General features: G+C 41.0%; 1 protein-coding gene across 5 annotated transcripts in view; it reads left to right on the top strand.

Moving 5' to 3' along the window:
* gria3b (glutamate receptor, ionotropic, AMPA 3b) overlaps positions 1-26,497 on the top strand; it is an 85,075-nt gene that overhangs the window by 23,054 nt on the left and 35,524 nt on the right. For all 5 annotated transcript variants that reach the window (XR_004697185.2, XM_035161190.2, XM_035161189.2 and 2 more), the window contains exons 3-4: positions 1,445-1,684; positions 22,407-22,594. Coding sequence is in view for 4 of the 5 variants with exons in the window: in XM_035161190.2 (XP_035017081.1) it covers positions 1,445-1,684; positions 22,407-22,594 (428 nt within the window). In the remaining variant the exon portion in view is untranslated. The remainder of the gene's footprint in view (positions 1-1,444; positions 1,685-22,406; positions 22,595-26,497) is intronic.

The following is a 26,497-nucleotide window of genomic DNA, read 5'->3' as shown; positions in this document are numbered from 1 at the left end:
CTTTGGCTGCCACTTTCCCACTGAAGCAAACACACTGTACCCACTTGTATTTAAACCTGCAGGATTCTCCCTGACATCTTGTCGCAGTATTACCATATTTATTTGACTTTCTGACACAGTGCATGAAGATGTTTTTTTCAGTAGGGACGGGATCAGGCTGTACGAGAGCAACAAGCATTTATTTTCATAATTGATCAGTCAATCCAAGGCGTACTGAAGGGGGTTCTAGCTGAAACAATGCTGATGACATCATCAGGGTTATTGGTTTGGAAATCTCTCTTTTTACAATTCAGCTTAAGTTAATGTTTAAAATGTGGAATGTCCCTTTAACGAACAAAAAAAAATGCCCATCACAATTTTGTAAAGCCCAGGTTGGGCTTGTTTGACTCTCAGCCTCAGGACAGCCTGACAGTTTTCTGTCACAGAAAACAAAGAAAACCAGCAATTCCTTCCAATAAAGAAGCTTGTTTTGCTATTTCTTCTGCATTTAGTTTTTTTGCTTTAATGTGATGTAAATGATGACAAGCTGTTGCGGAAGATTCTTCCGTTGACTTGTCAATTTTAAATGTGGTGTCACCGAAAATGGTCGGATATTGCAAAATGCAAGTTTAAAATGTTGGTACAGATATGAAAACGTTTTTTCTTTGTGCCTTACACTCTCGACTATGAACATGTATTCATAAAAAACATTCTAAAATGTAAAATTGCTGTTTGGTCTTTGTTTTCCATTTAAATTAAGAATCACACTTTCTGGTCAAACACTAATCAATCAAAAACTACCAATCTGATTGTACAGAATACTAGACCACGACTGATTTATGATCTGGCTGATAAAATCAACAGATATGAGTCTTTCACAGACATAATGGTATCAGTGTTTATGTTTGATATGAAAACATTTATATTGCAGAATAAACAATGTCGTCAAATGTTTATATTTTTTACAAGATTTGTTTATTTTCCTCATTCAATATTCTCTTCTATATATTTGGTTGTTTTTGTGTTTTCTTTATATTTATAGTTATTTCTAATAAATGTTATGGTTAATCTGTAAAAAATCAATAACATTTATTTCGTCATAAGGAAATCTAAGAAGTCACTGCCAATTCAATTTTGTATACATGTATATCGGAAGTTCTTTACTCCCTTATATCGTATCGGCCCCCAAAAAATCCATATCAGTCTGTCTCTGCAGATCACATCATTAGTTTTATATTATCATGTATATTTATTGTTTTATTTGCAGGATGCTGTCAGTGCTTCATCAACTGAACTGTGGATACTTAGAGTCACATAAACCCTTAATTGCTTGTTAGTGTTGGGTCAAAAGACCCAATCGATCCATCGCTGCCCAAAGTGATGAAGCACACATTTGTGAATGTGCATACACATAATCTGCTGACTAATCTTAACACTGTCCTCTTGCCCTCTGCTGTCCCTGCAGTTTGCTCCCAGTTTTCCCGCGGGGTGTACGCCATCTTCGGATTCTACGACAAGAAGTCCATGAACACCTTGACCTCCTTCTGCGGCGCCCTGCACACCTCCTTCGTCACGCCCAGTTACCCCACCGATAATGAGGTGCAGTTTGTCATCCAGATGCGCCCCGCCCTCCGGGGCGCCGTCCTCAGCCTGCTCTCTCACTACAAGTGGCAGAAGTTTGTCTACCTCTACGACACTGACCGAGGTAGGTGACAGCGTGGGCCTCGAGTCAGCGCTTAGATTACAGCATGCAACCACAGGAAATGTCTCAGCGCCTCAAAATAGCAGCCGCACACCGGGGTTAGCAAAGGACAGATTTACCCTGTAATGATTTATGAAAGCCCTGTAAATGCTCCAACTGTAAACGCTGCACTATTTAATACAGTAGTTTGGTGTAAATGTAAAATACACTCTCTAGCAGCTCGTAATACTTGTAATAAGACATTACACTTTAAGAAACAGAATATCTTATTCTAACAGTGGGCTGGTTGGTGTCAGTTAATCTTGTGTTAAATCATGTTGTTGATATTAGCCCATCTTTCATCTGAAATGAGGTATGTCACAGCTGCTACTGAAACATTTTCTACAGAAATCACAGTCTCCCTCTGCCTGGGGGGGCTGATTATTGCGGGATTTCGTTTTTTGTTTTGTTAGGTTTCTCAGATTGCATTGCCTAGTTGACAATAAACGCTGGTTTAATGTAGCCGTTCGCCGCGTGCATGACGACCTGTCAACGCAGCAAATTGCTCATTTCTGGAATTTCTAATGTCAAATGAGAAAATGAGCTCATTATCTCTGAATGGAATGATGGTCCCCTCCTCCTTCAGAAACTCCAATTTGCTGAAACAACACCTGGACTGAAGGGAAAGATATGTTCAACATGTTACAGACAAATAGAACGATACGTCTTCTTCTTTGTTGAGGTGACAAACGGTGTTGTTACATATTCCTACCGCAACGGACAGAGAAGCTCCAATTTGCTATGTTTATTTGCTCATTATAGAGAGGTCCTGACCTGCATATAGTCTCCGAGCAGCCTGTCTTCTCTGCAGTTTGCTCTCGCCGCTCCGTGTTTGGTTCTTTTTATGGTCCAGCCTCGCGCCTCCCCGGCTCTCTCTGTCTCGCTCTGAGGCCGAATGTGAAGTGTGTTTTAGTGCGCGGTCCTCGTTCTTTGGGTCTCTGCGCCTGTAGGGTCCAGAGCTGAGGGCCTTAATCCTCCACACAGCCCACAGATAATATGCGGTTAATTAGGGTCACACTGACTCGAACACTCATTGGATCTTCCCTGCAGATGCTCACAACCCACAGCACAACCAGTACCGCCTGACTACCCACCCATCTCTCTGCTTTTCCTCTCATGTCTGGAGAGTGAGACGGTTTGGGGCGGAGTGGGGGGTAAGAGCCAGTTATTCTAAAAGACAAGAGGAGAGTGATGACAACCAGTACACGTACACTTTAAAAGAGTAAAAACAAGGACAGAAGGCAAAGGAGGAGGAGGAGGGAATAAAACCAATTCAGTCCAGCAATTAAAGCAACGGCAGGTGTGTGTGTGTGATTTACAGCCCGGTACCTGCGTTCAGACAATTCCCCGTGTGCTGTACATCCCCGTGCCGAGGCCCATGCCAAGCCTCTTCTACCTCTCTCCCCACTGCCAGGGGTGTAAGACGATCCCTTATTAGTAGGAGGACATTGGCCCCAGGAGGGGATTAAAGTCGTTTATTGATGCACTCCATCCAGCACTTTGGGGGGCTTTGACACTTGGCTCATCAAGCAGACAGATGTGTCAGGGAGCCTCTACCTCTGCTTATCAGGTAGTGCAGCTCCCCTGGCAATATGGACACTGACTGCTGGCTAAACCAGGAGGAGTGACAAGGGAAAACAGTCTTCAAGGGTGCAGGTTTTTTACCCTGTGGCTCTGAAGCAAAAGGAAAGACAACTCGCTTTTGTCTGTATTATGTTGAGCTTTGTTTTTGTCTGTCATTCCCCCCACAACCCATCAATAGCACCCGTCATGGCCCAAATACTGTATCTCCAACATGTACAATTTGATCGTCAATCTAACTGTTTCACTCCATTATCTGACTATTTTACCCGTTTATTTCAAGTGTTTACAAATTGCTCATAATTAACCATTTTAACCATTACTATTTAAAAACCGTTATTTATGATTTTAACTGCCTATGTGTTACTTCAGACTATATTTCATTAGTCTTGATTTTGACTTCTTTGATTGTGTGCTAACTTCGTCGCACTTTCTCATTAGCATATCTGGTTAACCAGCTTACTACCCACAGGGTTAACTGAGCATTAGCACGTATGTTGGTCTACACCAAGATTGTATAATCCTCCCACGATCCAGAATCGCAGCCAAAATATCCTGGATACAAACGCTGCCATCTTGAGCATTCAGAGCCAGAGTCTGTGCAGTAGCGGACGAGCCGCATTAGCGAGGTCTTGCTGATTCATATGCTTGAAAAAACATCAGTGTGATAAGAACTACCTAAAACAACCAAAAACATTTTTAAGAAAACATTTATTTGTGGTGTACGTTTACTTTTTTCTTTGGTTTATGTCCCATCAACGAACATGGAGTTTAAAAAATTGGGGTTAGATTAACCCATTTTAACAGAGGGCATATCTTTGAGAACGCTTTGAGAACTGGAAGCTAAAAGAGTTTAGGTTAACGTTAGCAGGTCTGTCAGGGGGGGGGGGCAGGCTTAGCAAATTGTCAGGTCGACTGTTCGAATACAGACTGAATATTCAAATTAGTTTTCAGTTCTAAAACAAATGACGAAGCATTTTTGAGATATGTTTCCCCAATTCATTTTTGGGACTAACTTGGGACCAAGATTGTCTCCATTTAAGGAAAAACTAGTTGGTTGTGACGACTGAACTACAACCGTGAACTCAGACTCTCAGGGAGAAGAATACTCGAAACCTAAAAGCATATAAGGAAAAGGTATGGAGAGAGAGAGTGAAAGAGAGCAACTCATAAATCAGGTTGAGGTGAAATTGCTGAATCAGGGTTGATTGTGCCTGGGAGAGACAATAAATCCTGTAATCATCTGTCTCTGCTGCACAGACCTGGCAATTATCTGCCCATACCTGACCGCCAGAACAGAAAGGGCAAGATCCATCTACCTCCTGCCCCCACACACACTTTTTTAGGGGGAAATTTGTCTGCTGACTCAAACTGAAAGGAAAGAAAGAAGAATATTCACTATTGGAGACATAAGACTTGGGGGGAAACAGAGTATAAGGTTGAAGGAGTGATGCAGGGATTGTCAGCTTTTTTCCTGGTTTTCTGATGTTCGGGGATGAATCAAAAAGAAAGAGCAGTAATATCTGCTTGGATCTTTCATCTCTCTCAACCCACACGTGTATTAACACTCGCACTCACACACCCACGCGAAGTAGCCCGTCAATATAATACCTGAGATAAAAGAAGAGTGGCCACTCATTATGCTGATAACACAGAGCGCGCGGAGGCTCCATTTGCTTCCAGTGCAGTTCCTCCATCATAACGTCTGCTTTCAAACAGCTGTCTGATATCGGTATTTAGGGCACAAATTTCCCTCCATTTCCCTCCAATACATCGGAGCCTGAAGCATATGGACCGTCGCTCTCGGACTGAAAGCACTGCACTCTGGCCTAAAAGCATTTTAAGCCAGCCCCAATAACGGAGCCAAATGAATAGTGAGGCTGCAATTAATCTTTTCAATTGACTGAATAAAGCCTCATGGTGGAGCTCGGCTGAATGCTTGTTTTTTAGTAGCGTTGTGTTTTCCATCGCTAATAGGAGAGTTTGGAGAATAATTGCGAAGTTGCCCCTAGTGATGATCAATGCTTTTATCAAACATGCATTAAAAAGGCAAATAGGAGTTAAGGAAAATAGTGCGTTGATGTTTAATGTTGTGCTTTGCATTGCATGAGCATAAGGTCAATATTCATTGGTATATATTATGTTTTTCTAGTGGAATATCTAAAATCTGCGACATGTATGCAGGGCACTATTGTTATATATGGTATCTTTTATTATTTTATCTATACACCTTGATGTTTCACTGATCCTCAGTAAGAGCAAATATGCATCCCAGAGTGCAAACAGAGAATTAAATAAATCGCTGAGGTACTTGTACCCAACGAACTGCAGCCTCTGCAGTTGCAGAGGGTTAAATGTAAAAACATTGAATTAGCTTAACTTACTTTAGAAAAATAAACCTAGAGCAGAAATTAGGATTTGATTGAAAATATACATCCATATATTTGTTAGGAGGAACAAGTAATACAGAAAAGGATTTAAAAATTTGATACGATGTAATATGCGATTATATAGCTGTACTGTGTTCATACATGAATGTAAATGTTTGGAAAATTAGGACACGGCATGAGTTTGTGTGGGTCAGACGCGTTCACAACAACAGGAAAATGTACAGAGCATGTATGAGACGGGTGGCGCCTGTCTAGAGCATGCAGGAGGCAGTACTTGTCTTTCCAAGGGGACATCTTTGTCACCATCTTCTTTATGTGTGGCACCTCTTTTTCTTCCTGAGATATTTGTATTCTTTGTGCTTTCAGTTTTGCGCCAGTCCCATGTTAGACACGTTGTCAAGGCGCCCACTCACTCACTCCAAATATAAATATATAAAGTCAAATGAATCGGACATTCTCCTGACATTTTACTAGGTGGCTGGCCGGAAAAGTTTTGGAAAAAGTCTGGAGCAACAGAGACGGACATCTCCGTTCTCACTTAGAGCCCCTCTGGAAATGCTCTGTTAAATGTCAGTACAGTGAGTTCAGTGCATGTCTTGAAAGCAGCTTCAGTCAGGCCCACGTAAATTATCTTTACAAGCAGCTCCAGGAGGCTCATTCCTTCGTAGGATGCCCAGAAAGAAAACGCTGAGTGTATGGCATCCATGATCTCAAAAGGTTACATAGACTTTGGTCACCCTGAGCTTCCTGTGTGACACAGCAACTCTACCATTTGTTGGTTTGCTTTTGTTTCTGGTTCTGGAATAAATGACTCCACTATGCAAACACTTGAAATGCAGAGTGTAGCCCTAAAGTCAAAGCTTGGCAGTTCTTGCTGTGCCTCACAGTTGCTAGGTTATAATGGAACCGTCACTGTTCAGGGGGAGGGGTTTGACAAAGGGTCAGTTGTATGTGTATTCCACCCTCACTGCTCCAACAGTGTTTACGTGTCCCCCCCCCCACACACCTCTCTGCATCACTCAGATTTTTTCAGTTTTGACAAATTATGTTTTTATTTCCTCAGCCATGAATCCATGGAAAGTAATATTAGATCCAAAATATTGTTTTTATCACAACACTGATGGTTTTCAAATGGACTATTTCAAAATAGGACACAGATAAACACAAACCTGTCACATATAATCCAGTTACTGGGGTTAATGTTATTTCCTGTATAACTGGGTTACATTTCACATTGACATTAAGTGAACATCAGCCTGCTGAGAGCAAATATCAGTGATATCTTGTGGTAAGACCTGGAGCTGCCTCCTCTGTAAATCTGCAGTGTTGTTGTGAGACACAGGATTTCAACCCGGACTCAAAGTATCCATCGTCACACCGAGGCGTCGATGACACATGAAGAACAATGCTGGGCCTCCTGTCGTCTCCTTCCATCATCTCCTCTGCAGATCAATATTCTGAATGTGATACAGTTAGGGGGGAAAACGATCCGATGCGCGGCTGCTGCTCGGAAAGCACTGAGCTATTTGCTTTTTATCATTTAACTGCAGACAGTTGAAAGAACAGTTGAAATAGGGTTCGATATTAAAACCGTCATTATGGCACCAGGAAGTCAAATGTACTTTGAACAGAGATGTGCCAGGTGTAGTCTGGCAGTCAGTCCAACAGAACCTCCGGGGCACTTCTTTCACTCAGCCTGTCAATGAGGGCAGCTGAATCAATTCAGCAAACATCTCTGGAGCAATAAAGTCCATGTTCAGTATTGATCACTGGACGTTTTTTTTCTCACCACGATGGGAACAGCTCTTTGCTAAACACACAGAAATGTGGGAAATGTAATAAACTTTATGACTTGTGATGTGTTCGCAGGCTTTCAAACAGTGTTTAACTGTCTGTCACATATATTGTTAAAGGTCTTACAATGTCAATATTTAATTCAGATGTACTTAACTACCGAAGATATGCATAAAATCTCACATACAACCCCTTATAGTGCTGTCGTGTTAACACAGAGAAACATTTTAATTTTCCAATAACAGTTTCTTGCACTTTCCTAAATCAAACAGGCCAATTTTTGTTTCCAATGATGAAAGTAATGATGCTATTCTGTTGTAGGCAAACACACAAAAAAAGATTTTAAAAAACATGTCCCTCATGAAAACACACGAGTCTATTCAAATATACATTTATTTTGTTGTTATTTATTTGTAACTTAGTGCACATTCAAGCCATTTCAATACACTTATTTTAAAAAGACATAACCTTTTAGGCACAAATGATTTTACACCCTTTCACTTCATTTATTTGCTGTAATCTACAGAATGCAGTTTCAACAAAACCACAATAACTTAAAAGAAGAACACTTTTTATTTATTTTGTATGTATTTAGGTGATGCTTAGAAGATCCTAACTGTGTGTGGCACAAATGACTGAGTGGGACCAGTGCGACGTTGACAGGGGACAGGCCCGCTTTGCTGACGTGCCGTTTGTGTGATGTGTAAAACTTGAGGCACGTGTAGAATCAGGGTAACCAATGTCTCAAACAGCACAATTGGTTTGAGCCTTTCAGCAGATTTGAAACAAAGGACAGCGATAGTGAAATCCATAATGATTTTTAACAGGCTAATGTGCAGCTACCGTGAATCCCCACCCAACATTTTCTCTTCATTCAAGGCATTAGAAATAAAGCGTCTTCATATTCAGGATTTTGTTGTATTTCATTTTCAGCTAATAAGTGATCGATGAGTGATTGAAGGGCCCTCCAGAGTTTGTTTTTTCATTTTCAATCTATTGGCTAAACCATAATATCCCAGCCATTAAAGCTGCTTGTATGTGTCCAGGCAGAGTTGTAAAGTACTAACACTTGTTCTACACTCACACTTGTTCACTTCTATTTAATAAACAATGCAGACTGGATTGAAGTCTCTATTAAATACAGATGTATACAGGACATATATCCTGTGTTTGTGCACATGCACTTGATATGAATGAGGAAGTAGGTGAGAATCCTCAGCATTAGATTACAGCTGCTAATGTTGGGTAGTAAAACGATCTGCGCGCACGTCAAAACATTAAAAAGAAAATAACGTATCAGACTGATGGCTGCATCAATCAAAGCCTACTTGGCTTTGTTTTAAACCCTCATAACTCACCGCAGACAGTTAGATCAGCCGTTAACAGCAGCCTGGCACAATTGGCAGAGCGACGTGCCAACATGGCCACCAGGCTTGTGAATGGGAGGATTTGATGACCCCCACGTAGCCGCATCTCTTCTAAATCCTGCCAAGTGACTGTAGATAGAAGGACAGATATGAAGGGTGGGGGGGGGGCAATCAGGCAGAGTCAGATACACTACAGCTACAGCGAACCTTGCTCCCTATTCTTCCAGCAATCCCTCTAATTGGCCATCGGGAGACAGTTGCCTTTGTTCCCCCCTAAAAGAGTGAAACAATAAATGCCTCCCGCTGCTCGACTCGATGTCTTTGATGGCAAACCAAATCAAGTCCCTCCTTTAATTTGATTGTTAGTGGTTTGGCGTCACTGTGGACAACAACAAAACAAATCAAGCCGTGTGATACAGCAGCAGACGCATTGCTTTTTGTCCAAACTCCAGTAATTACACACACAGAGACAGACATGAAATGACTGTTTCATTTTGCTTCAGTATAACCTGTTAACAAAGCATAGTGACATGTTTTCATGTGCACTTTTATTTGATAGGGACAGTGCTGACTGATCAACAAATAAAATACTGTGAATGAATTATGTGTATAGGCTAATTTTCACTTGTTGTCCCAAGCCAGTTTTTGAAAGGCAACCTAAAATAAAAAGACCTATCATATGTTATTATAAATATGTATGGACAATGTATTTGTTCCCAGAACAGTGTTATTCATATCATCGATTTGTACAGCAAACCCATGATTAAAACACCACACCCAATTGAAAACAAGCAAAGAAAACAATAAAAAGAAAACCACTGTAGAAATAATAAAGTCATAAATACACATGTAAACTCGAATGGCAGATCACATACCTCACTATTTAATTCAATTCAAGCTGCATCCATTTTCTTTCACTCTGTGCCAAATGCCTGGATCCGCCCCAATGATCGCCCAAAATGTACCAAAATGTAACTGGTTCTTTTCCCGACCGATTCCCCATCCTTCCACCAAGTTTCCTGGTGATCTGCTAAAACAAACAAACGCAGGCGAACACATAACCTCCTTGGCGGATGTAACTAAAACACATAAAGTAAAGTGGAATGATTACCCAGCATCACTAATTTAGTTTGCAGCAGCTCTGAGGTTTGCCCTTTAATCACCGTGGTAAACCAAAAAACTATATTTACAACAAACCATCAGCTGCCGTTCTCCTTTCAATTTGTTATATGAGCCATATTCATGCCATTCTCCCACATTCATCACGAATAGGGTCCAGTCAAGTGCAATATGGTCGCCCATAATTGTTGATTTATCCTCTCTGCTCGCTTTGTGAGATAATAAGTGTGAAAACCAGCTCCCGACTGCAACCATGTCTATATCATACACCGCAGCTTGTTTCCTTGGCTTTGTGGTCTCATCACAGCCGCTATAATGGCACATCAGCTGCACCCAGCTGAGACTTTATACACACACACATGCCTCTTGTGCTTTAGTGGGCCCTCTCCTTCACACCGGCTTCATAGCGACTAAATTATGCATGCATCAGGAGAGTAAATCAGCTTGGACACGCTGACAAGAAAGGGCACATCAGAGAAGCCGTAAAAAACGCACCAGAAAAATAATATTAAAGCAATGTGGATGGAGCCATGCACCACTGGCCTTTTCTCTCCCTTTTTTATTTTGCACACATAAACTGGTAACAGTGCCAAAGTGACGTCCCGATATACAGATAGTCCAACCTGCAGCGGCAACCTCTGTAACTCAGAAACCCCTTGAAAAACTAAAAGTCAAGCACCTGTGCCTTTTAAAAAAAAGGAGAAAAACCAGTGATGAGAGCCATCGTCTGTCACAATAAGCACACAATAAACCTCTGTGCTCTCTCAGCGTCCTCTTTTAACTCAACCTGGAAAAAAGCCATTTTACCACCTACCCACTGGTAGCTTCAGCAGCCATGAAATTGCTGCTGGGAGCTTCTTCTTTTTTTTTCATTACCACAAAATGTCCTGGCCTTTGGTTAGAGCAGTGAGAGTAGAGGTTGGATGCTTTGATCTTTCAGGGCCAATTTGTTGGTTTGAAATAACAAATAAAAACTATATATGTCGTCCTGTAGTGTCAACATGAGCAGAATTATATCTGGCCCTTTTGTCATGAGAGGTAACACTCTCTCTTTCCCAGTTTGAGCTCATTAGCCAAAGCTGCCCAGTGATTTTTGTGCAGCACTTGATCAATCCCTTCTGACACACACACACACACACACACACACACACACACACACACACACACACACACACACGTCCATCAGTGTATGTTACAGTATATATGGGAGTGAGAGACAACAGAACAAAGACAGACCGAGGGAGATGGAGCAGCTCTGAAAAGTCTGTGGGTGGATTTTCAAAGTGGAAAAGCGCCACTCTCCTCCCTCCTGCATGTATGCACTTTTGAAGATATAAAGACAGCATGCTGCTTCTGTTTGATTCGTCATGCACTATATTTTTGATTAGGACAACACTTGGCAGCGAAACTGTTTCGGTTACAGGCGTACTGTAAACCCCACTTCAAAGTATTGGCTCCGCACTTTTCGGGCTACTTTGGCATCCGCTTCACGGTGAACGCTGCATTTCTACCGTGGAGAAGTGGAGGAGCCCACACTGTGTCTCTAGCTGATTTTACATCGGCTACAACATTTATTTCCTCTCACATACCGGGAATACCCCGGTTTCTAATTATATATTATTTCTAATTTCAAGTAAAAGTTTATGTATATAGCATGTTTAGAACAACCACAGTTGACCAAAGTGCTGAACAGGGTTAAAATATGAAAATAAAATAGTGTAAAGATATATATTAAATAATAATAATAACAAATGGAAAAAACGAGTGCATTCCTCTGCTGAAGCTAAATAGCCCACTCAATTTCATTCAAGCTGCACCAAATTTCAAACACAGATAGCAGTTCCATAAATATACCTGAATATTTTGATCAAGATCGATGAATTATTTCCTGATAAATCAATAACAATCTCAAACAGCATCCTATCTCACAATGCTAAAGAAACTGAAAGCATGTTCTTAAATCCACCCCCTGATCCAGAGCCGCATCAAAATGTAATGGTTTCTTCCCTGAACTATACCACATCCTTCCTCCAAGTTTAGTGGTATTCCGTCCACTAGTTTTTGTGTAATCCTGCAAACTAACAGGCAAACATACAAACTATAATGTTAGTAAGGGTACATATCTTTTACCTTTTGAAACCACAATTAAATTCACTAAACAAATGTTTATTTGGATCAAATCTATGATCTTCCACCAAATTTTGTGGTAATCCGTCCAGTATGTTTGTCGTAATCTTGCTTACGTACGAACATGCAAACCAACCAACAAACAGACACAACCTCCTTGGCAGAGGTAACTGAACGTTAACTAAGCATCCTAATTATTTGAGAATTGAAATATTGAAATAGTAAATTATTTAATATATTGCTCAAAATGGTAGTTTAATTCTAGGTTTAAAACTCCATTGAATTTAAAGCCGGTGAGAAGAAGTGAGAAGAAACTAAACGTTTCCAGGGTCTGAGCGATTCTGATGTGAAAAGTTAATCTGTTCCGGAGATTAGGTGCAGCCTCTGCAAAATCCTGGTCACCTTTATTTGATCCTAGACGTGGGACATTTAGAAGCATCAGGTTGGTCGACCTCAGAGCTGCCTGATTTGACTCCTGTTTGCTGATACTGTATCTCGTTGGCAGGAGGAGTCCAGAAGTCCAGCAAACCGCAGCTTATTTTAAAACAAATTGTGAGCCTTTGCCAGATGACTAATGAAAGGAAATATAAAGCTTTGTATTTTGATCTCCACTGCACCAACACTGTTGGGATCCTCAGAGCCCGGTGAGCCTACTAACACACGCCAGGCCTTAATACTGTGAGTACTTAGTTTGTCTTTCTCAACTGTAACATTGATACAAAGCATCTCTCAGGATATTTATGGATTTTTACACATATAGAGATGTAGTTAATGAAGAGTGAGGCTTTGACGGCTGGAGGAATATAAATAGGCATTTGCAGAATCCTCATGGTGAAGGCAGCTCTTGTTACGTGATGTCTCCAAGGCCACGTCGTCTGCAAGGATTTACTTAAATGTATCAGTATTTTGTGAATCAATCCATTGTACTTATAAGTGACGACATCGGAAGAGGTGAATCTGATCCCGATGTTACACATTACACTCAGCCGTTATTATTATTATTATTATTATTAATAATAATATGATCATTATTATAATAATAATAATAATAATAATAATAATATGTATATAGCACCTTTAAAAACCGAGCTCTGTCAACAAAGCAAAAAAGCAGAGAAAAGGGAAATAACAATCTGCAGGTGACAAGAAAGTCCGGCAACAACATTGATGTTGTCGAAAACAAAGTAGTGCTCGACTCAATAAAAAAATGTAAGACTATGTCACTTGAAAACGTGATCACATAAAAGCAGTAAAAAGAGGATAAAAAATCATTTAATAAATAAAATGTGATAGTAAACGGTAAAAAGACGACATCACATGAAAGAAGGTCTATAAAAATGGGGTTTAAGAAGTGATTTAAAAGAAGTCACTGACTCTGCAAGCCTTATCTCCTCAGGTATAGGTCATTCCAAAGCTCAGGGGCCCTGATGACAAAAGCACGGTCACCTTTACTTTTCAGCCTCGACTTTGCAACACCTGAGAAGCTGAGGCTGCGAACAGGCACTTAAGGGGTCAACATTTCTGTGATGTTATCGTGGGGCCAGACCCCCGGCATGCTTCGAAATAATACCAAATTTAAACATAACTTTAGCTTTAATCTTTTCGTACTTCAGAAGTCATTTTCTATCTTCCTGTGCTATCAGAGCATATAACAGTGGATAAACAAAAACTGGTGTAACTGGCTACAACCTTCATCTAAACTCTGCTCTGCTCTGTGGTAAATGTGATGCTTTTCCAATTAGCGCTTGTTTAGGTGGCGCCACCTGATGTTCAAGGAAAGATTTATGTCGTACCAGGTATCCAATCAGTCTAAAACCAGATGCTGTGACTTCCCAATTCAATGGATGTCCAGGATCAACCCGCGGGCAACAACTGGGTCCTAATCAAGGACAATTTATTGAGTTTTATCCTCTTACACAGGATAAATGTGATGGCTGATAATCAAGTTAAGTTACAATCAGCGGCTGGAAAATCGAGCAATGTGATAAATTCGACAATGATGGGTGAGGATATGTTTATCTTGGAAGGCTATACTACTAAAGAACACTAAGATGTCATTGAATGAAAATTTGGACTAATGATCAATCAACCAACTCATAATCAAAAGACATTTTACTTAGTCGGTTTGTCCGAATTTAGGAGAACTCTAAAGCAGGCTCTCCCATCGGACTCTCGGTGGATCAGTCAGGGATTCTTTAAGAAACTGGTTCAGCCAGAGTCTCTCATCTGTTTCAGCTTTTGGAAGTCTAATCAGCAGACCCCTCTCCTTCAGCACTGTTGAGTTGATGCATTGGTCCTGAGTAGGCGTGCAGCCGCTGTATAGCTGGTGGGTTGATGATTAATCACTGTACTTATCACCTTAGAAGGCATTGGTGTTGGACAAACACAAAAACCTTCAGAAACCATCAAAGCTACACTGTGGCAATACATAATTATTCTAAGGCTCCTCTGACTGAATTTGTTGTTAACTGGGTTTGCAGAATTGATTAAATGAATTACACATATAGGGGAAATTATTTGGAAAACATGGCAAAGAAAGAACAAAACAGCCATGGGCAAAAAGGACAGAAGAGCAGCATAGAAATAAAAAGAAATGCACAATGTTAAAATAGTAAAAAAATTAAAAAGAGGCACACAACGATCCCTGTGGTTTTGTTTCCCCAGAAGATGCTGCCAGTCTTCTCTCTATGTTTAAACTAGAGACAGGAAGAGTTTATTTATACTTAATATACGGTTTATTTGCTGAAGCCCCACATCCAACCACGAGCCATTAACATTAGATAAACACAAAATATAAAAGCAACAGCCCTAATGATGACGGGAAATGAAAATAGCGTGGATTGATCTGCGTCATTTAAAACTGTCAACATCATACGAATGATTCATTTGACCAATCAAATATTACTCAACAGTTCTTAAAATAACAATACAATAAAAACATAGTTGTCTATTTGTTTGGAGGATGGTGGCAGTAGGTGGTCACAAGGTAGAAGTTGCCTTAAACCTTTAATTTGTATTCATTCTGCCATTTAAAAGGGTAAATGTAGGTGTTTTTTAAAACAGTGTAAAACATTTGCTCAGTAGTATTGATGTTATTCCTGGTGGATCAGATATTTCAGTTTAATTCAGACAAGTGTTTAAAAAGGAGAACTCTCCTCTTACACGGCTTCAGCAATGTGAGTCGTGATTTATGAGTGTTATCTAAAGAGGAAAGGAGAAAGACTGAGTTTGTGTGTGTGTGTGTGTGTGAGAGTGTGTGTGTGTGTCTCTGCTGATGAGAACAGTTCTTTTGATGTTTTCCTCCCTGGAGAAACAAAACAGTCAATATTAATCAGAGATGAGGTCTCACTGAACTCATTTTCATTCTGTAGAGATTTTGTTTGTTTGTTCCCATTTGCCTTGTGTCCAATTGGTCCTGTTTTGATCCACCAGGCTTCTGTCGTAAATCTCTCTTACGTGCCCAAATCCAGTCTTTCCTGGGGGTGGACTGGTTTCGTCTCGGTTCCATATCAGCGTGATGGTTTAATTGTGGGAGAGAGGGAAGATGAATCCTTGAGTCCATAAACAAACTCAATGTCCCCACTTTGAACTCTTGAGTGCCAGTGAGGCTGCCATGTCTGGGCCAACTGTCATAAAAGTGCAAACAAACCTCAGAAATGCAAGTGTTGTTTATGTTCAAGATATTAAGTGGCATCATGATGCAGAGTTGCAGTACCCACATTCCAAAAAAAAACATTTATAATACTTTTCCCCTTCCGCTGGCGGTATCTCTGTAGCCCATACACTTATATACAGATTTCCAGAAATGAAGCTAAAATATATCAGATAAGAACGCTGCCATCTTGCGCATTTGCAGTCAAAGTCAGTGCAGTAGAGATCAGGGGATGGAGCTTTGATATCGAGGTCCCACCGCTACACGCTCTTGACCAATGACGAGTCAGTGTCAATGTCTTTTCGTCCTGTACTATAAACCAAACTTACCAGAAAAGAAAACATTTGAACTCAGATCATTATGATAACAACTACATAAAATGACAGTAACTATCCTTGAGAAAAATGTATTTGACATGTACTTTGATGGTTTTTATTTTGGTCCATGTCCCATCTGCTAACATGGAGGATCAGCCAGCCACCAGGGGGCGATCAAGATGCTTTGGCTTCACTTTTTGGGAGCTGTTACGTTCTCCATCTTTAGATACAGTCTATGACATAGTCATGCAAATAGTTTTTGACCTCTTTTTGAGATGTCCTCCTGTCAGAGTTCTGCCTCCATTACAGACAATCATCTAAACCAAAAATATTTGTATTGCTTGATACCAATAGAGGTAAATGATATGCGGTATTTAGTACAATATTAAGTAAATGTACAGCAAATTTCTTTTCTCCTCTGTAATTTGAATGAACTGACTCTCCATGGAGAAATTGTCAGTGTTGCCTCTGCAAAGTTCACTTTCCATCTTTCTCTTCTTATCAAGCCAGCCCCACAATTATGAGTGGAGGCCATTATCTTTGTGGTTTCAGCTCAGTTGTTTCTGATGCCCTCTGAGACCCTGGGCAGTGCTCAGCAGGGCGTTGCGGCCTGCCAAAGACCCTCATTTACCAGAGGATTGGCGAGTTAGGGAGGAGAGCAGCCACATTTACTGTCGGCTCAACAAGCGCTGCCTCATGTGCGTGCCTTCGATTTTGATCCCTCACTGATGAGTTCAGATGGTATTGTTGTTGTATACCCGTCATTCCTGTCGTGCAGTTCCCCTTATTTATCGTGCACTGCAGTGTGGGTAACGGTGACTTATTTTCTAATGTGTCATTATTTGATCAGATTGCTAGATTAGATTTTGGATTGATGTGGATTAGTGTAATGCCAGTGAGGACACAGTGTAATGACACAGTGTGATATGAGCTAATGGTGTCGCTGGTTCTCTAAGAGTGACAGTGAGTTGAGACTAACGCTGAGTTGTATTCCTGGAGAAATATGGTTCCTGTGATTGGTCTAGTTAGCCTGGATGTGTCGTGAGATATGAGCGAGGGGTTGTGAGTGAGAGGCGGAGATGAAGCCCTGTGACACTCTGCACCGAACCCTAATGAGAGGCAGGGAACCAAAGGCGCCGGGCAATGAGATTAGATGCAACTCAATTCAATTACTGCTGAGCCGCCACGGGTGACGCTTCAAAACTCATCCTGTTAAGATCCGGTTCACAGACGAGGAAGAAGACTGCAGCTCTCACTGAGCCGCTGTACGCTACGCTGCCACAACATCTTATTCGCAACAGCAAATGATTTATAAGTGCGCGGATGTCATCAGGCTCCGCTGGGATTTGATAGCAGACTCTGCAATTTAATGATATAGATGTGAAGGAAAATACTCAAATAATTGAGTGTTCACCCATCTCAGCTGTTTATAGAGCGCTTCACAAACCACACAGTTGTTTCAAGTGTGTGTTCTGGATTTCCCGTTTTAGCTGGAACAGTTTCCCCATGTTTTAAACTAGATTCAGACCTGTCCTCCTCTCAGTTCTCCTTCTACCTCTGGTGCTCCCACTCTCTCCACAGCTCTCTCACACCCTTTGTCCAGAGTACTGTGTTCTGCGAATACTAACTCTTCAGATGGAGCCTGTGAAACCGAGGCTGAATGTATGCTTCTCTGAAGATAGACAAACACGTCTCCTGGGGCTCAACGCAGAGGAGGGATTTATGGGTAACCATAGGTCACACAGGCTCCAGATGAAAAAAGGAATAAATCTAATTATTACAATTTATATGCATAAAGGTATAAAGCAAACAACCACGGGCATCTCTGAACAATCTGTATTTGTCTCTATGTGCATCTCAACCATATAAAACTCAACTGCCGCAAATGTTATTTTCATGTACAATATTACACCAGGTGACGGAAAGCTAGAGCCGGACTGATATGGATTTTGGGAGCCATTGATATGACTGATATTAGAGAGTAAAAAACGTTCTTTATTGGCCAACATATATATGAGAATTGTATTAATTGTGAAATTATTTTAGAATTGGCAATGATTCCTAAGATGTCGTCATCTTATGTCTAATGTTTAACTATACATTTTACCATAAATAACTGTCGATAAAAAGAAAACACAAATACAACCAAATTTATAGAACTGGGTTAGGGTTAGGGTTAGGGAAGAAAATAACCTTTTATATTTCATAGTTAAGCAAAAAAACATTTTATTTAGCATTGTTCTGCAAAATAAAAGTTATTTTATCTGCAAACACATTGACAATACTGATATTTCTGAGAAAGGCTAATATCATCCGACTGATCTATCCAGCGCCATAAAAACTGCAGCATTCAGCTTGATTGCCCCCTGGTGGCTGGCTGCATTATATGTCAAGGATCCCGCGTCCCTCTATGTTAGTGGATGGGACATGGACCAAACTAAAAAGTCAAAGTACACATCAAATCATTTTTTTCTCAAAGATGGTATCTGTCATTGAAATTTGTTCTCATTACTCTGATGTCTGTTCAAGTGTCATTTTTTTCCCGGTAAATTAGATATTAAATTTGAATTAGATATGAAAACGGTTTGAAACTTCACGATTGAGAGCTGAGACTAACTCGCAGGTGTTTCGATAATACTACGTCACCGTGGTTTTATCCCATTGTAGCTACTGTGCAGACTCTGGCTACAAATGTGCTACATGACAATGATCATGTCCAGGATATTTTATCTAAATAAATGGACAGTATAACAATATAACAATACGCTGTACTAAAAACAAGGTAAAGTTTAGCTTTAGTATAAAATAGAAATATATATCAATATCAATGTATATATATATATCATCAATATATATAAATATCAACACATAAATGCCTTGGACACTATATATACCACATGTGTACAAATATATACACTGTACCCTGCTACACATATGGATGTATGTCTTCATGACATGTACCTGGCTGCAGAGTATAAGAGCATCTCTACGTTGTGTCGATGGCATGATTAGCACTGAGGAGCATGATCAGCAGAAACTGCTACACGGTGTCACTTGGTTCATACCAACGGGATTTATAGGGGATGATAAGGAAATCGTGTTGTTGTCTTCCATAATTTATGTAGTTGACTGTATTACAATTTTAGATGCGACGCAGCTGTGGGGCTCATGGAGGCGAGGAGGTGAACAGGATTTATTGCTTCTCTCGGTGTTGGAAATAAAGATCACTTGCTAAAGCATTTATGAGGGTCTGTTGAGGTGGTTGAGTCCATTGATTGGCTGAAGCCGGAGTGGAGTCCGGTCCGAGGAAGTGAACTGGCAGACCCCAAAGCATGCAGAGAAGCATGGAATAACAAAATGATATTTTTGTTTTGACTTGCTGGAGGAGATGAAGAAGAAAAAACTATCAGTTTTGCCGCTGCTGTCAGATTCAATTCTGCTCAAAGGATTTAGTCCGTTTTGATTTTGAAGTCTAAATCAGGGAACACAAACTTTTCTGCTGACATTATAAAAAAAGAAGAAAAAACAGGAGCAGAAGTAATCCATTTCTGGACAGACTATTTACCACCACCCGATTCCATCTCTTAATTTCCATACAAATGTAAAACTAGGCAGCCATGGAATCTTGTGTGAATCTTAAATGAATCCAATTGTTCCCACACAGTTCAGGGGACGCCCGAGGCACAGGGAGACGAACACTGCACAAATCAGCAATTTCAAAATAAAAGCCCTCTGTGATTCTAATCTGATTGACAGGACTTTGTTTCCCTCTTTCACATAAGAGTTGGCATTATTCATGTTTTTTTCTCCTTTTCCACTTCAGAAATGGAAATAGGAAATGCACATGTACTGTAGATACTGACATATGAGGCCCAAGTCCCTGGGGCTTTCCCCTGTGAGCATTTGTATTTTCTTTTGCTATTTAAAAATCATCTAACACGTGTGTTTTATGCAGCACAGGAAAAGAAGTGGTTAACAACAAGATAGCTGCAGCCCTGAACCAAATATCCACCCTATCATTTTAACCCATAAGCCTGGCATGTCCCTCAGTTAAAAGGCTCATTGGCATTTTTACCTTCACCAGCCGTAATCTGTGACACTGCAAAACCAACAGAGAGCGTTTTCGACCCAGTTAATCGACATGACATCTCTCAAAGTGAGGAGCTTTTATTGCCGGGAACACTGCCATGTTATCCAGCTGGCTTGTGGTCGGCGAGGTTCTGAGCATATGCTTCTGGAAAATGAATAATGCATCCGCGTTATTCAAACCTTCATTCTGTAACTTTTCCTTTAGGTAAAGGGGAAGATAAAGTGCACGAGAGACGGTGCTCATTTAAAAATGATGATACTGCTCATGTTTTCACCTCAGGTTTTTTTCTTTTTCTCTCCAGAGTAAAACTGTGGCTTTTGTCCAGGTACAAAATTCAGCTACATTTGACAGCGTAGTGCCTTCAGACTTCACTGCCTTCCAGGGGCAGATCCAGGGGCGAGACCAGGAGGGCACTGGCCCCAGCGGAAATCTGTCTGGCTCCTGAAGTGCCCCTGTCTTTTTTTTTATAAACTAGTCACTTAGCAAGAATACTCACCATGAATATGACAACCCTTTAAGAATTCAGATTTTCTAAGCTTTTTTTGAATGGATGTGGCCCCTTCATGGCCCCCAATTTAGAAAAACCCTTACTGCTGCCTTATTATTCTTATTGTCCAGTCTTATTTCACTTCAGATGTAGCAGGTGTTGCCATAGTTTTCACTCGGTCTGTGACCCAGAATCCACAGAGGGACGTGTGCCTCTACATGCCCTCAACACATCTTGTGAACTCTGCTTCATGCTACAAGTTACATTCACAAACTATAGTAAACTACAGACTCGACTCCTTAAGAGATGTGACCTGATAATGGGGTTGCCAGATAACCTTGAGGTCTGGCATGTTGATGTCTCCAGGCGGTACGCCATTGCTCCTCCGGACAGATGACACACCGTGCGTCAGCCTCCACTGCTCACTGTGCGGCTCGCCAAAAGGTCATCCGTTGAAGATGCGGCTGTGAGCTGCAGTGGTGGCGTCACAGCGGGGGTGCAGACGCACACGGAGCTGCCGTCTCAGAGCATTCACAAGTCAAGGAAAAAACAAAACAAAAAAAACCCACAAGGCTGCTTGACCATTCAGATGGAATGGAAAAGAAGGAAAATGCAAAACCAGAGAAATGAACAGAAAGTGGTTTTCTTGTTATAGCTGTTCTTGTTTCTTTGCTCTCTGCGCCGGCTTTGTTGGTTGTCTGCAGCCGGTTTATGGAGATAAGGCTGTAGAGGGAAATGGCTCACAGTAAAAAAATATATGACAAATGTTTATTTTGCCCGCTGCTGCTCAGACTGTGTCAGACAATTTACATAATACCCAATCACTTGCAACTATTTTAATCGTCACATAAAATCTGTATGTGTGCCTGAAATTGCTGTCGCTGGGCGTTTCTTTTTTTTTGTTCTGTATCAGTTAAACACACCACGGACGATGAAAAATGAATGGAGATATTGAAAAGAAGCTTATTGTACATACAGTTTGCAATTGCATTGTCCGAGGCTTAATGAAATACCAGCATATGTGCTTGGTTTTCATTAATAACCTTCGTGTTCCCTTTCACCCGCTGTAAATTAGAGCAGAGTTGAGCAAATTTTATTTCAGCGTATGCTACATGCAATCTATCCCTCCAGATATAGGACTACATTATTCATCCCGTGGCGTGTGATTTGACCGTATGTGTTTCCGAGTGCTTTTGTTAAATGAAAATATTTCACGTGTGAATTAATCATTAGAAGGGCTCGTTCTCCATTCTTCTGGTCGCATAATCGTCTCTTCCCACCACTGGCCTGGATGAATCTTTCATTGTCTTTATCTTTAAATGAGTCGGCACAATCCTCCGAGGGGACACGGGGCCGCGGTGTGTCTCACCGACCCGTCAAAGTGAACATGTGGCTGAGCTAAATGCCCTGATTTAATCGATACCCAGCACAATAACGTCACCCACTCGTCTTTTAATAATATGGAGATACAATTCCATGTCCTTTCACTTCATTAAGATTTTACCTTCTCAGTATGTAAATGTATATACACGCACACCGGCACATTAAGTGCAGACTCTAGACAACATATTCCCTTGACCTGCGGACTTTGGACTCTTATTTAAGATTGTAATGAGATGCCCTTTAACCTTTGGATTCAAGTGAAATATCTCCACAGAATAATGTAAATTAGCAGCCACTCAGTTCTTGTACAAAAACGTGCGCCGCTCTCCTTGGTTTCTAATCCTCTCTGCCCCTTCTCTGCGTCTCCCCCTCTCTTTAGGTTTCTCCATACTGCAGGCCATCATGGAGGCAGCGGTGGCCAACAACTGGCAGGTGACGGCTCGCTCCGTCAGCATCACAACGGACGCGGCCGAGTTCAAGCGCATCATTGAGGAGATGGACAGGAGACAGGAGAAGCGCTTTGTGATCGACTGCGAGGTGTCCAGGATCAACACCATATTAGAACAGGTGAGCCTCGGACCCGGTGTGCATGTGGCAACACCTGTAGGATGATGTAACCAAGCACCTGTTCTCCGTTCACTTCCTGCTCTCGTCACATAATTGCTAAGGACAATTAGCAAAATAACATGTATTAAAGGGCCACTCCAGCTAATTTTACAGGCCAAAGTCAATTTGGTCGTCACGTTGAACAGTAGTCAGACTGTGAATACATTTAATCGGCTGTGGCTCTAGAGGAGCTTTTGACAAGTTCAAAAAAATGAATCCAATCACATCACTTCAGTTATTTACAGGTCTATTAAAAAGATGCTAGTGAATCGCATCAGAAGAGACACATTTTAGTTTGATCCATAATAGTAAGTTACGGTCGGGATATCTCAGCCTCTGTAGCATCAATATTGACAATTCCCTTTTACAGATTCTTCAATATTTGTTGACTGAAAAAAAATGTAATAATTAATTAACTACTAATGGTTATTATATGTAAATCATTTTACTTTTGAAGGTGACAATGGACCTGTGGAGACCTGAAGTTAACATCTGTCTCATGTGATCTGATCACAGGTGCTTAGCTCTAAATTTGTCAGTTCACACCTGGTATTAGAATGACCACATTTAAATGGATCCCAGGCCCCATAATAATATTTATTTGTCTTAAAATCACATTTTCAAACAATCTTCGTTTACACAAGTGTTTGAGCTCTGCATCAGTCCTAAGACCAGTCCATACTAACACACCTGAAAACGCATCTCACGTGAACAACATACACTGGGCATGTGTGTGCTAAACAGGAAGCTGATGGTCTACTCAGTAGTTTGTTGCTTAGTTACAGAAAATTCTACAAATGAGAAACAACAATGCTGAAAAGTAGGACACTGTTAGTTGGCCCAACAATGTGTGTTGGTGTTGTATTCCTCTCTGGTAATTGAGTTGTAACTAATAAGAAGGGGGGCTCAGTGTGGCGTCATCTGGTTGCTAAGGCCGTCTTATTTTGAAACCAGCGCTGCCCCGAGAGCCTGTGGTTGAGAGGTCTGAGCGCGTGCAGCCATTTGGAGAAGCCACTGATGATGCATCCTTTTTAATCCTCCTCTAACAACCCCTCCAAAATCCCCCCTCTGTTCCTCAATCACGTCCACTGCCTGAAGAGGAAATGAAAGGTCCACCAGTCCTTGTAGTTGTGGGAAACACAATTACCATGAATAGATGAGTGGCTATTATGCCGTGCATCTCCTCTGTTGGCTTGCCCCGCACCACCCTGCACCTCAGCGCTCGCCGCCGCCTGCTTATAAGGCAATCAGCTCCCGAATTGGATTCTGCTCGTTAACATTCATTTAGGTATTGGCTTGTCTCTGCCTCACAATATCCCCTCAATGACTGTTAGTTTCACTTGGTTTTTTTTTGGTGGTTTTTTATGAATCTAATTTGATCCCAGAGTCCTAGTTTAAAGCACAATTGCTTTTAGGATTAATTTGCTGGGTCTAATTTGATTCTTGTGCTGAAAATGTGCTCCCTTTACAATTCAGGGACACGTATTCCTCGTGTTAAGGAGATGCATCAGCTTTTAAGAGAAAGTTAGAATATTTATTACAAATCACATGAGCGGCATATTCATGGTTGTGTATTTAAGTGTGCGTTTTTCCCCCCGTAAACAACAACAAGGATGCAGGGCGGTAATCTGTGTGATGTCCCCCTCTTTCTGTCTCTGTCCCCTTCAATGATTCATCTTCTAGAGGGAGCTCTGTCCCCTTCTCAACCTCCAACTATCCCTCTCATATATTCTTCTGTTTAAACTTTGTTTTAGTGCAGAAGGGGAATAAAGCCTTCACAATAGCTAACCTTCAAAGCAGCAGCGTGCTCAGTTTAGCTCCTTGTTTTAATGACAACCCCAGTCTGGGAGTTTTTTTGTTGTCGGAGTAAATTTAAATAATCTGGCTGGCCCTGCCAATAAAGATGAGTCACAGGCATTCAGGGAAACTGCTGGACGTCACTCCGCAGCCGCCCCCTACCGGGCCGTACCATTATACACTGACACAGGGATGGACTGTCCCCCATAAGGGCTATCACACCAAACACAGCGCCTAGTGGCAGTTGTATGGAAACCCGCTGCTTCTACCTGCTGCTGATGTTCTAATAACCAATGATTGTACACAGATACATGTTGGATGTCATCTCTGGAGGACAGGAGGGAGACTATCAAAATACACTGTGTGTGCTGAGGCCGGCGTCCGCGTCATGCAATGTCGACGTGTCGCTTAAATCCGTCAAGGTCACTGCCCGTCGAGAGAGAGGAGTCGTGATGCAGGACAGATCCAGGTAGCTGATCGCTGATTGGGGGGGGGGGGAATCAGCTCAGTGGTTTACTTTTGTGATTCCAGTCGAGGTAATCCCGCCCCGGAATGAACGTCTGTGTACCAGGCGATGAAGGGGAGCTATCTTGAAAACGAAACAGTTGAGCTTCATCAATTTGTTGCATGGAAAAAAAAGAAAACAGCTCTGTACTGCTCTTCTGATCTGGTCCCTGTTGATGCTGCTTTTCTTTGGGCCTTTATGTCTCTACTCGTTCACTGAACGAACATTTTCAGTCTCTGATTAATCTTCCTAAATTGGAAAAGTATATCCAGCGGTAATGTATTTCCCCAAGTACTGTATTTATGTACAATTTACAACAATTTCCTTACTTTACACTTCATATCACTGGATTTCAGAGTGAAGGTTTTTTTCAATCACCAACATTTACAGAAATAATTTATTATTTTTTCTTTCTAACATATTAACGTTTAAAACAACGCTTGATATATGAAACAGGTCAAATTGGCTCCACTTTGCCCAGTGACAACACTTCCATGTTAATGCATCAATAATAATAGCAAAAACAACAATAACACATTATATTATACAGTATGTTAGAGCAGTAGAGAGCAGCACTGGAGATGTACTGAAAAATGATTAAATAAAATATATTGATTATATATTCAATCACTCGATAAGTCACTTGTGAAAATTCAAAATCCATAAAGTGTTTAGAGTCTTGTTTTCAGATGCCTTGTTTCATGTAGCACCTTTTAACATCAAGGCAACTCATCACTGTGCAGTGCAGACAATGTAAAAAGAGAAATAGAAACTCAAACAGAGCAATGCAAGATTAAACCAGCAAATATTATTTGTTTTTCTTTTTAAATAGTAGGGAAAGTTAAATGATTGTTACGGTCGCTGCTGAAACATTTTCAGATGATCCACTAATCCATTGTTTTAGCCCTAATCCTCGTCCTAACAGTGGATCAAAGTCTCCTCACACATGCCACGAAACACTGAATGTGCCTCTTCGTCAGTCATAAACACACTCAGCTGAATGTCACTTTTATTAGCTTCATTTATCACTTGTATGATGTAGAGGAACCATAAGACAAGTATTTGCATACTGCTGCATCAGGCGCGGTTTGTTTGCTCCTAAGAGCAGAGTGACTCTCCCAACAAATTTGTTTTGGGATGCTGAGGAGAATACTACACCCGGGCCATTATCATTTTATGCTGTAACAACCACTCAGGATTTATCACCCATAGGACTTTTCCATCAATACACTGCACTGCAGATAAATTAAACCAATGGCAATCCTTCCCTTATGACAAAAAATGGGAGAGCCTCTGCCAGCTCTGCTCTCTGAATCATATCCAACAAATGTGTTTCACTGGACCATCCAGGTTTATGATGGTATGTGCTGGGAGAGATGTGGGCAACATTAAGGAAAAGACACTTTAAACAAAAACTATGATTGAATATAAGTTAATCGTGTTTGCATTGGACCATATGTCATAATGATGCTATTTTCAGAGAATAAATGCATGAGTTATATATCGGTATATATATATATATATACCGATATATATACCCATGTCTAATCTGATCCCTCTAT

This window comes from Hippoglossus stenolepis, chromosome 7 (assembly GCF_022539355.2).
Source record: "Hippoglossus stenolepis isolate QCI-W04-F060 chromosome 7, HSTE1.2, whole genome shotgun sequence".
Classification (NCBI taxonomy): domain Eukaryota; kingdom Metazoa; phylum Chordata; class Actinopteri; order Pleuronectiformes; family Pleuronectidae; genus Hippoglossus; species Hippoglossus stenolepis.
Note: the sequence above shows the minus strand (reverse complement) of the source record. Positions and strands in the feature narration are given on the sequence as shown.